The sequence below is a fragment of the Lipotes vexillifer genome, unplaced genomic scaffold, assembly GCF_000442215.2.
Source record: "Lipotes vexillifer unplaced genomic scaffold, Lipotes_vexillifer_v1.1 scaffold202, whole genome shotgun sequence".
Classification (NCBI taxonomy): domain Eukaryota; kingdom Metazoa; phylum Chordata; class Mammalia; order Artiodactyla; family Lipotidae; genus Lipotes; species Lipotes vexillifer.
Genome location: NW_006777228.1, coordinates 76,248 through 89,445, shown reverse-complemented (window position 1 = coordinate 89,445; position 13,198 = coordinate 76,248). Strand labels below are relative to the sequence as shown.

The 13,198-nt window shown below is 35.3% G+C and overlaps 1 protein-coding gene across 1 annotated transcript in view; it reads right to left on the bottom strand.

The window, feature by feature from the left end:
- Nucleotides 1-13,198, bottom strand: part of IPMK (inositol polyphosphate multikinase) — a 39,725-nt gene that overhangs the window by 9,491 nt on the left and 17,036 nt on the right. Inside the window, exon 4 of the mRNA XM_007450824.1 lies at nt 6,622-6,794. Within this exon, the coding sequence (XP_007450886.1) occupies nt 6,622-6,794 (173 nt within the window). The remainder of the gene's footprint in view (nt 1-6,621; nt 6,795-13,198) is intronic.

Here is a 13,198-nt window from a genome sequence, read left to right as displayed (position 1 = left end):
AAAAAAAAAAAAAAAAAAAAAAAAAAAAGGAATTCCTAAACTGTCATGTTCTTCTACCCACCAAACCTCTTCCTACTACTGGTTAAACATAACAGAAAAGTATGTTAAAACTGATATATTTGATAAATTTCAGTCTATTCAGTTACATTAAGGGTTGTTTTTGGTTTGGTTTTTTTTTTTTTAATTTAAAGGCAGGGCTGTCTTGAAGGAGAATTTTTTAAATTTGGAACATTCATTCTAAAATTATTCAAGTCTATCTTTATTATTAGTCTACAAACCCACTGTGATTAAAAAGTTTAATGAATTTACCACCTACTAAAGAAATAACCATTTGAAAAAAATCCTAACATAACTCCTACTAAATTCAAGGTATGTCTCCCAATTTTAACATTCTAGAATAACATAATTAAATTTATATTCACATTCTCATTCTCATTTATTATTTCACACTTCAATCATATCCTTTCTCAGATAAGTAAACAATATGTAATTATAAACTGCTAACTACTATATAAAGGAAGCCATGAAAACAAAAATAGGGGAACCCAAATTGATCTACAGATCCAAAACTATTACTTACACCAAAATCCCAGCCGACACATCTTTGCAGAAATGACAAGTTGATTCTAAAATTTGTGTGGAAGTTGAAGGGACCCAGAACAGCCAAAACAATCTTGGAAAAGAGGAACGAAGTTGGAAGTCTAGCAATTCCTGGTTTCAAAACTTACTCCAAGCTACACTAATCAAGACAGTGTAGTTCTTAGGAGTTCCTTGGCGGTCCAGTGGTTAGGACTAAGTGCTTTCACTGCCGTGGGCCTGGGTTCCACACCTGGTCAGGGAACTAAGATCCCGCAAACTGCACAGCACAGCCAATTAAAAAAAAAAAAAAAAAAAAGACAGTGTGGTTCTGAGAAAATATCTGCAAATCATATATCTGATAAGGCATTAATATTCCAAATATATAAAGAAGTCAGACAATTTGATGGGAAAATTTTTTGATTCAAAAATGGACAGAGGAACTGAATAGATATTTTGCCAAAGACAACATCCAAATGGGCAACAGGAACATCAAAAGGTGCTCAACATCACTAATCAGCAGGGAAATGCAAATCAAAATCACAAGATACACTTCACACCTGTTAGAATGGTTATCATCAAAAAGATAACAAATAACAAGTGTTGGTGAGAATATAGAGAAAAGGCAACACTTGAGTACTATTGGTAGGAATGTAAACTGGTGCAGCCACTATGGAAAACAGTTATGAAAGCTCCTCAAAAACTTAAAAATAGAACTACCATTATGATCTGGCAATTCTACTTCTGGGTATACACCCAAGAAAAAGAAAATAGGATATCGTGGTGCTATATGCACTCCCTGTTCATTGCAGCATTATTCACAATAGCCAAGATATGGAAACAACCTAAGTGTACATCAATGAATGAATGAATAAAGACGTGGTGTGTACACACATACCTCGTTTTACTGCACTTCACAGATACTGTGTTTTTCACAAATTGAAGGTTTATGGCAAGCCTCCATTGAACAAGTCTATCAGCACCATTTTTCCAACAGCATTTGCTCAGTTCATGTCTCTGTGTCACATCTGGTAATTCTCGCAATATTTCAAACTTTTTCATCATTATTATATTGTTATGTTATGTGATCAGTGAATTTTGATGTTACTATTATAATTGTTTTGGCACTTTTTTAGCAATAAAGTATTTTTAAATTAAGGTATGCCCATTGTTTGTTTAGATATATGCTATTGCATACTTAACATATTACAGTATAGTGTAAACATAACTTTTATATGCATTGGGAAACCAAAAAATTCTTGTGACTTGTTTTATTGTGATATCTGCTTTATTGCAGTGGTCTGGAGCTGAACCCACAATACCTCCAAGGTACGCCTGTAAATAAACAATGGAATATTATTCAGTCATGAAAAAGAAGGCAATCCTGCCATTTGCAACAACATAGATGGACCTTAAGGGCATTACGCTAAGTGAAATAAGCCAGATAGAGAAAGACAAATATTGCACAGCATCACTTATACATGGAATCCAAAAAAACAAACCAAACTTATGGAAAGAGAGAGTAGAAAGTGGTTACTAAGGGCTGGGAGGAGGTGGGGAAAATAGGAAGAGGTTGGTATTCATCACTCAGTTATAAGATGAATAAAGTCTGAGGATCTAATGTAAAACATGGTAACTAAATTGATAACACTGTATTGCATAACTGAAATTTGCTAAGAGGGTAGAACTTAGAACTTAAATCTTCTCACACACACAAATAAAAGATAAATATGTGAGGTGATGGATATGTTAATTAACTAGATGAGTGAATCCTTTCACAATGTGTATGCATATCAAATCACCACAATGTTTACTTTAAATATCTTTATGTCAATTATACCTCAATAAAGCTGGGGAAAAAATAAAAAAGACAGTGTGGTTCTGGCATAAAGATAGACAATATGGATCAACAAAAGGGAACTGAGAGTCCAGAAATAAACTCTTACATTTATGGTCAGTTTATTTTCAACAAGGGTGTCAAGAGCATCCAGTGGGGGAAAGAATGGTCTTTTCAATAAATGGTGCTAGGACACCTGAATATCCATATGCAAAAGAAGAAGTTTGACCCCTTCCTCAAACCATACCCAAAAAACTAACTTAAAATGTACACACATCTCAATGTAAGAGTTAAAACTATAGAAGAAAAATAGGAGTAAATCTTCATGACTTTAGTTTAGGCAATGGTTTCTTAACTATGACACCAAAAGCAGAAGTAACAAAAGACAAAAAAAAATTAGACTTCAAAATTTAAAACTTTTGTACTCCAAAGCCATTATAAAGAAAGTGGAAAAACAATCCACAGAAAAAACAACCCAAATTAAAAATGGGCAAAGGATTGGAATAGACATTTCTCCAAAGAAGATATACACATGGTCAACAGCACATGAAATGAGGCTCAATACCATGAGCCATTAGGGAAATGCAAATAAAAACCACAATGAGATACCACTTCACATCCACTAGGATGGCTTATAGTTAAAAAAAGAAAAAGAGAGAGAGAGAGACAATAACAAGGTTTGGGTTTTGGGTGAGGATGTGGAGAAACTGGAACTCCTATATATCACTGGTAGAAATGTAAAATGGTGCAGGAACTTTGTAAAAACACTTTGGCAGTTTCTGAAAAAGTTAAACTTAATCATAGCACCCACCTATTTCAAATTCAGGAACTACCCCCCCCAAATAAAAACATAACGACTTGTATATGAATGTTCATGATAGCATAATTAATAATAGCCCAAAAGTAGAAACAACCCAAAGTTGACCAACGAATGAATGGAGAAACAAAATATGGTATATCCATACAACAATAAAAAGGAATAAAATACTGATTTATGCTAACATAGACAAACTCTGAAAACATTATTGAAAGAAGCCAGTCACAAAAGACCACCTATTGTATCACATGATTCCATCTATATGAAAAGTCCAGAAGAGGCAAAGCTATAGAGTCAGAAAGTAGATTAGAATTGTCCATAGCTAGGGGGTTGGAAGTTGGAAGGAAATGAGGAGTGACTGCTAATAGGTACAGCATTTCTTCTGGGGTGATGAAAACGTTCTACAGTTGAATATGATGATGGCTGCCCAACTCTATGAATATACTAAAACCAATCAATTGTATACCTTAAATGAGTGAATTGAATGGTATATAAATTATATCTCAATAAAAATGTCATTAAAAAATATAAACAGAGGAACCTCATTTGTCTGGGGAAATAACACAACACAGGAGAGCAAAATCATATCTTAAAGTCAATGGATACCCACTGAAGAGTTTTTTTTTTTTTTTTTCCTTGCGTTATGCGGGCCTCTCACTGTTGTGGCCTCTCCCATTTGCGGAGCACAGGCTCCGGACGCGCAGGCTCAGCGGCCATGGCTCACGGGCCCAGCCGCTCCGCGGCATGTGGGATCTTCCCGAAACGGGGCACGAACCCGCATCTCCTGCATCGGCAGGCGGACTCTCAAGCACTGCGCCACCAGGGAAGCCCAAGAGTTTTTAAGCTGGGGAATGTCACAATTAGATATACATTTTGCAATGTTTGGAGAACAGACTGGAAGAGAGCAAAACTGAAATTGAGAGTTCAGTAAAGATACTAGTCTAGAGAGGAATAATTTTGACAATGGGACTCGGGTGCTTGGGAATTAAGATCAACAGGATCGATGGATGGCTCTGAGAGGTGATGGTACTGTGAAGTTTCTCACTCGTAAAACTGGACGTATGGTGATGCCATTTACTGAGACAGAGAATAACAGGTTTGCTGCTACTGTTGTGGCTGTTATTTTGCAAGACAGATCTATGTCAGTTTTTTACATATTAGTCCTAGATGTCTTTAAGTTATCCAAGTAAAATGTCTAATAGGCTGTTAGCTATATAGATTAGGAGATCAAAGAAAAACCAGAAGCTGAAAATATATCTTTGGGAGTTATCAGTTTAAGTGAAACTGAACCAATGAGAACAAAGGACGCTACCTAGGAAGAAACAAAAAAGAGAGGGAGGCAGTAAAATGGAACTAAGCGGCATCCCTCAATATTTAAAGAACAAACAGAAAGAAATAAGCTGGCAAAGAAGTCTGCAAAGTGGTCTTAGGAAAAAAACAAGAGAGGGTGTAGTGTTATGGACACAAAAAGCAATGTTTCAAGGAGGACCTAGTCAGTGTTGAAGGCTGCTTTTCAAAGTGAAGTAAGATGAGTAATGAAAAATGCCATTTGGATTTAGTGACATGGAGACGTCATTAGGGACCTTCATGAGATGCCAATCTAGTGGCATGATGAAGCCGAAGCCAGACTGGAATGGGTTGAAGAATACTGAGTGGGAAGTAAGGCAAGAGAAACAAATGTAACTGGTTTGGGTGCGAAAGCGAACAATTTAAATCCATTGCTGGAGAGCAGAACAGGATAAAGATGGGTTTTGATTCTTTTTTTGAGAGTGATTTGAACATATTTAAAACAAAAGGAAAAAAGAGTAAAGAAAGACAGAAGTTGAAGATATAAAAAGGACAAGAGAGAATCAACAGTATTAGGCTCCTGAAGAGGTAGGAGACAGTGAGATCCAGAGAACTTAGGGAAGGGCTGTCCTTAGGAAGATGGAAAATTCTTCAACGTGACAGGAAGGAATAAGGAGGAAATGAAAGCACTTGCAGGTTAGGTATGAACATCTGTTAGCAGGAAATTAAAGGAAATCCTGTATGATGGCTTATTTTTTCTGAAGCAGAAAGCAATGTTATCTGCTAAAAGAGAAGGAAAGCAGGAGGGTGTGAGATTTGAAAACAGTAAAGGTTTAAAGAACTACCCAGTCAGATTCCTTTGAGATGTTTATTCCTTGTTTGTTTTACCATTATTCCACTACCCTTTTCCCCTTTACTATATACTCACATTTAATTAGAGTTTTCTAAAATGAAATAACTGTGTTAATAATTTCTTTGGTTTTATTTACAGACTACCAAATTCAACTGTGCTGTTTTAACTATCACAGTAACAATTCATTTATAATGCTTCCTATTAACTCTCCTATTTAAAACTCAAAAGGAAGACTGTATATCATCTTACATGATGAATTTCAAAATGACCCATTATGTTATTATAGAAGCAATAATTTATCACATATACAAATTTTACCTCCAGACATCTAGGCATACCATTTATTTAGAGGACTTTATTCCACATTCTTAACTGTGGCATATTGTTTGCGAAGATGGCCTCAACATCCTTGTGCACAATGCCATTTGTATTTTGACTTCCCTATTCCCACCATCAGAAGTGGGGTCTTCTCCCTATCAATATGGACTGGACCTATGATGTACTTTGACCTATAAAACTCCATGGAAATGACAGAAAGTGACTTCCTAACCTAGATTTTAACAGCTCTTGTAGCTCTCACTCTTGCCTTCCTGGAACGTAGCACACGAAGAAGCTCCACTTAGCCTTCTGGAAGATGAGGAACCTCATGGGAAAAGGCTCAGCCAACAGTTAGTATCAACTTGTAGACATAAAAGTGAGGTTATTTAGACCACCAAGCCCCAGCTGAGCCATCAGATGAGTGCAGCCACAAGAGGGAACCTGGATGAGATCAGAAGAACTGACCACCTGAGCCCAACTCAAATTGCCAATCCAGAGAAACATGAGCAAAGAAAATAACAGCTTTAAATCACAGTCTGAAACAATAACCTAATTTTTAATTTCACTTTTCTGTTTTAAATATACAGAAAAATTACTGAATATATAAACTTAGCACTTTTCTCATGGGAAAACATAAATATCACATTCACTTATCATGTTATTTATTTTGCACCTAAACTTAAGACTTCTTTAATACAAAATTATCAGAGTCAGAGCCTTGAGGTTAAGCTATTCATTTACTTATTAATCATGTTCTGTATATCAGAATAATTCCTGACACTGCCCACATACCAGTGAACAGAAGAGGTAAAAATCTCTGCCCACACTGGGGAGTTATGGATAACCTAATACCAAAATATATGTGACATCTATAATTTTCAAGGAAGAACATGTAACAAGAAACGTGTGTATTACACTAAAAATCACTCTTACCCTCATGCCAAGCACCAAGAACCCAATCTCTTCCATTAATGGGTACTTGCTGACCTGTTGCTGAATCTTCTCAGATGAAGCAAAAGGATCATAGCTTTTCCGCCCTATCTTTACATCCATTATACAGGGCTTATTAAATTTATGGGTCACATCTTCCAGTTTTAGGTATAAATCTGTTATTAAAGAAAAACCCTAATTAGTAATAGGAAAATATATTACTATTCAAGGAAAAACAAAAATGAGGAAATCTTAAAACTGAGAAAAAAGTTAAAACAAGTCCAGAGTCAACAATTATTATTATTCCACCTGAAGAGAGAGAGAAAAATAAAAAGACTGACCAACAAATTTATAACAGGTATAAATGTCACAGAGAAACTCTTGCAGGAGATGGAATAAATAATATTCAACCATAAACAAAAGGTATGAATTAGATATAAGGCTTCCAAGGACATTAAAAAGGCAATGAGATTATTTTAAAGCTGTCCCAGAATACATTCTCCTTTTGAATATAGTTTATATCATATATGCCTCAGCAGATATCAGTATTTTAATAATTTTAAGTCTTCATTTAAAATTAGTAATAGGAATAAATCCTTTCCACAGAGGACATAACAGGTATAGGTTAAGAAAGGTAAATCAATCCAAATGATGGTCACTGCCAAATATGCGTTCTAGTCTTACTAGTCCCAAAGGAAAAACAAATATCCTGCTTTTTAGAACACAAGAAATCTTCAAAAGTTCATTTGTAAATAACTTTGGCATCCTGTATACATCTTCCCTCAGAAAACTATTATAAATGGAGATTCGAGTAAAATAATAAACATCCCAGTTATCACACACGGTAGCTGACCTTATAGTTTTAGCTTGAATAAGAGTCCAGGTGCACTGAGGGACAGAAGTAAGGAAAGAAATTCTTCCCCCACTTCCTGGGTGAATGAGTCTTCCCAAATAAAGTTCTGAATGAGATCGTAATTTTCAGTTACAAATGTAATACGAAGCACTTCTCGTAAAAACTTTTCCTCAAAGACAGAGGAGATTATATTTTCTTTTTATCAAAGTAACAAGGTTTTACTTCTTTAAAGTAAATAAAATTTAAGTAAATAAATTTATTTTTTAAAATTTTATCTCTTAGTGAAAGGAAAATGGCGAGTGGGAGGATTATAATCTTGTAGAAGTAGGTGAAGTCAAGTGACAAAAAAGGAACTGCAGCCTAAGAGACCAGCACTGGCAGAAACAAGGAGCATGCCACATTTTAAGAAAGTTTCTAACAAATGGACATCTTCAACAGGATAAGAGAAAGTAAAAGGTCTGGACACACACATGAACCTGCCAACAGTGAAAGGTAATGAGACAAGTAGGAATATCCTGATCAAGAAACTGGAACCCACCCATTTCTGTGCTTTAAAAGATAACCACAGGAGGGGATGAGAAGAAGAGAAAGGAGGTAGCACAGGACAGGCCCCTTCAGATTCTCTCTTCCCAATTTCAGCTACCTTGAGCAAAACAGAAGGAAACCAATCCATCCTCTCCCTAAGGTTATATAAAAATTTCAGTAACTAGGCTTATATTTCAAGTATCAGAAAAGACTAATTAGATCCTAGTATAGTAAATCATTAGCTTTCACAAATTTATCATCATTAATTTCCATAACTCAAGAAACCCTAAAAGCCTTACTGAGGTGAGACTATGTATGGGAGTATAAAGATAGTGTGTAAACCTAGCTATCACAGCATCTATAGTTCAGTGTAAGGTTATTATTTTCTACTTGCCAATTTGGTAGTGATTAAAAACAAAAAATAACCTGTTTGTTGTAATAAGATAGAAATGTCAGAAGCTAGAGTAGAGACTTTGCAAACTGCATATAAAATCCCTATTTTTTCCTTCTCTTGCGAAGGAGAAAAATACAAATGCAAACTTTCTTCATAGTGGGAATACAATAAATGTTTGCTGAAAGAATCAATGTTTGCCCTTCTCATTCTTACTGCCCAGGGGAACTTTGGGTTTGGCCTTCCTGATCCTGTAATAAGTGAGCCATTCCTTCAGTAAACAGGCTTAAGTATCATCGATTTTATTTGACATTTATTTTGACTAGGCAAATGTTTGTCACTATCTTACTTTCAGGTTCTTGATATGTTTTATATGATTGGAATTACCAAATAACTGCTAAATTATTGATTATTAGCGTTAAGTTAATAATCATTAAATTAAGGCCTACTGAGAGTTGGTTTAGTGTATTCTTTTAGTTCTCTGGCCTTGATTTTTTTTAAGTGAAAAGATTTTGAGATTCTCATTTCTCTTTCTAAGTTATTAAAAAAAAAAAATCAAAACCTGCTTTAGAGATGCAGAGTTTTAAAAACAGAATATGATGTTATATATCTAGCAGCTTGCCACAACTGCTTTTGAATAAAATAAGTAAATAGGAAAATGAGGCATGATCTGAGCACTGAGATCTAAGCTGATTTTTTTTTTTACAGGTTATTATCACTAGAAATTAATCTGAATACTAATTCACTCGGAAAAAATGCTATTAGCAAATTATTTCAGTAGAAGACAGTTCAACTCAAAGTAGGTCAATCTCAAGACTTAATAGCTTAAATGACCAAAGGCATTTTACAACAGGGGAGGCTCACTTATAAGGCAATGCTACAGACTGGATAACAAAGGACACTTTTTCAGCTAAGCCCCTCTGGGTATAGTGGAACAATATTTTTCAATCTTTAGGTATGCAGAAAATATGTTCTAAAACTCCGTCACCAAACTCTGATGGACTAAGAATAAGATAATGTTCTATCTGGAATAGTTTAGGTTCATTGTAACCAAGGTCAAAGAAATAAATTAAACTGTATTATCATGATGTTTGGAAAATAATTATGACTATTTGATATGATGTAACTTGTAAGTAAAGACAGATTTTTGAATATTAAAAAATGAAGAGAGCTGATTTTTTCATATATACACATATATATGCACGTGTGTATAAATCATAAAGATAGCAAAATAACTACATTTACTTTTTAAAATTCTTAAAAGCTCTATTTAGGACAACAGATTCTGATGAAGCCAGTCTGTCAGAGGTCTAAGGACTGGCATTTGTGAACCTCGGAGCTAAAAGATATTCTATTAAGCTTAGTCTTGGTATTTGTATAATAAATAATCGGACATCTATTTTTCATAAATACATGGATCTCATTACAAAAGGTCACACTGACTAGAAGTATAGTTTAGTTTAACGGGCTGTGGCCATAAGGGATATATCTGTTATTTACATATTAATTTATGGAAAAAATATATAGAATTTCCATAGTTCCTTAATTTTTTGAGGTAAAAATCATGAAAATAACTACCAGATATTCTAAAATACACCACTTCATGCTGTTATAAGCAGACTATTAACTAAGACTTCTCAGTGGCTATACCAATGGCACAGTTAACATGCTCAAAATATTTATATATTTCATGCTGTTGATGATAGTATGTATAAGATTACACAAGGTTACTATGAATGAAAAAGCTTTTCTATTTTAAAAATATTTTCTATTTAAATATATACGATTAAATATAATTATCTTAAATATTAATATAAATTAAATACATTGTTTTCTAATACATTAAGCATAAAAAAAATTCTACTGACGGAATATAGTCCGATACTCTAAGAAAAAAAAGGCAGAAAATTCCCCAGTATCAAAGGAGAAAAAAATAAAAATATCTGAAATAGTGTGGAAAAATTGAAAGACCTACAAAAAACTAAACAGTCAAGATGAGATAACCAGTTCTTTTAAAGGAAAGACAAGGGTGAAGACATGTAGAGTTCAAGGAAGACTTATTCAGATCCCCTTAATGAATATTATTGATTGTATAAATCATTAGAATATGGGTTCCAAGTTTCATCACATTCTTCCCCACCACATCTAGGTACTGGCTACCATCTTCATTTCTGAACCCCCCAAAAAGGAGAAAAGGCCTCGTGGTGAATCCCTGCCCATCTATGAAGCCAAATTTCTGTTTTTCACATCAATCTTCAGCTATTTCTAAGAGTAAGGGAAGCTGAAAGTAAAAGGAATTATAAATAGAAGAGACCTTGAGCCTCCAAATGAGGGATAAAGGGAACAGCTAATTTCAGTCCATGCTTCCTGAAACTTGACTAGTAGCTAGATCCAGAAACCTACCAAACAATGAAACTGGAGATTACATTTCAGAACTCTCAATTTGCTCAAACCTACTTGAAGATACACTTTTACATTCCTCCAAATAACTATCAATAAAAGTCTTTTGATAGTTCACGTACTAGGCATCTATGTACTTACACACAAGTAAAATGAAATTTAATATGTATAAATAGCTCCAAATCTTCAAATGTAATTACTAACAAATGTTTTACCTTAAAAAACAAAAACAAAACCCACTGGTCATGTTCTAAGGTTTGCTAATGGTGATGACTATATAACTCTATAACAAAAAACTACTGAATTGTACACTTTAAATGGGTGAGTTTTGTGGTACATAAATTATATCTCAATAAAACTGCCATAAAAAATTTTAAAAAAAAAAACCCTATTGGTCAGCACATCCTTATGCTTCTCTTAAGTGACAATAATTTGCTGAGCAAACTGGCAGTACTTTCTACATCTTACAACTTTGGATTATAAGAATTATACAAAGCTGTATAAAACTCTACCTTGAGCACATAAGAAAAGATGCTCAAATAAAAAGAGGGAAAAAAAAGTCAAGAAATAAATTATGTCATTAATTTAATACTATGTAAAGTTCAGTAATACAAACCAGTTTTCTACTAAAATTTAAGAAAATATTTGTTTTCATGATCCCGTGGGCTTAAGATGTCAAAGAGTTTCCTATCTTATATTTATTTCATTTACAATCAAAATGATAAAAACAGAAAGATGATTCCATGAACTCTCTAGCAAAATCAAAGCTGAACAATCTGTATGGTGCAACAGTTTTATCTAACTCCTTCCATAGCTAAAAAACTGGAAACGGGACTTCCCTGGTGGTGCAGTGGTTAAGAATTCACCTGCCAATGTAGGGAACCCTACATGGGTTCGACCCCTGAGCTGGGAAGATCCCACAGGCCACGGAGCAACTAAGCCTGTACGCCACAACTACTGAGGCTGCACTCTAGAGCCTTCAAGCCACAACTACTGAAGCCTGCACGCCTAGACCCCGTGCTCTGCAACAAAAGAAGCCACCATAATGAGAAGCCCGCGCACCACAACAAAAAGTAGCCCCTGCTCGCCGCAACTAGAGACTGCTCACAGCAACGAAGACCCAATGCAGCTAAAAGTAACTAAATTAAAAAATATATATATATTGGAAAGGAAGGGAGTTCCCTGGTGGTCCAGTGGTCAGAACTCGGCGCTTTCACTGCTATGGCCCAGTTCAATCTCTGGTCAGGGAACTCCCCCAAGCCACGAGGCGCAGCCAAAAAAAATTGTTTGTTTGTTTTTTTAAAAATAAATTAAAATGGGCTTCCCTGGTGACGCAGTGGTTGAGAGTCCGCCTGCCAATGCAGAGGATACGGGTTTGTGCCCCGGTCCGGGAGAATCCCACATGCCGCGGAGCTGCTGGTCCCGTGAGCCATGGCCGCTGAGCCTGCAGGTCTGGAGCCTGTGCTCCACAACGGGAGAGGCCACAGCAGTGAGAGGCCAGCGTACTGCAAAAAATTAATTAATTAATTAATTAAAATATTTTTTTTAATTGGAAAGGAATAGGAAATTCCCTGAGACAACTGGTGGTATTACAGGACCACTCTAAATATGTATACTTCTATTGACATTTTCTCCTCTCTTTTCTCATTTTCCTCACCTCATCTTTTCATCTCAGTAGCACCAATATCTCCATTTACATTAAAATAAGAGTATTAGAGTTTACAAAGCATTCTCACATAACGTGATCTTCACAACTCTATGTGATATTATTTTCCATTTATAGAAGAAAAGTGGAGCTCAAAAGGTTAATGAGTTAGCAAAGTTCACAAAATTTGGAAATAACCAATGTAGAAGCCAAGTCTTCTGACTTTGGAGTTACTGCTCTACAATACATTAGCAGAGATGTCCCTCAAGATTATTTGGTATTGAAGACCAAAGAGGCTGTTGATTGCTACTAAGTCTTTGATTTTTAAATCATGTGCCAGTAATCCTAAACTATAAAATGTTACTTTCAATTAAATTACTTCTTCTCTTACCCAAGTTCTTTCACTATACTCTACTTTTCAAAATAATGATGCTGTTTGCTCAGTTATTCTACCCCTTATTTTTTATTTTTTTTATTTTTTGGTTTGGCTGCACTGCACAGCATGTGGTATCTTAGCTCCCCAGCCAGAGATTGAACCCATGCCTCCTGCAGTGGAAGCGGGGAATCCTAACCACTGGACCGCCAGGGAATTCCCTCTACCCCTTCTAAATAATTTTTTAAACTGAGCATTTAACTATCCCGAGGCTAGATTAGATAAGGGAAAGGAAGGGAAGGGGAAAGAAAGAGGCATGGAGGGAGAAAAGAAAAAAGAAAAGGAAAGGAAAGGGAAAGAAGGGGAGAGGGGCGGGGAGAGGAGGGGAGAGGG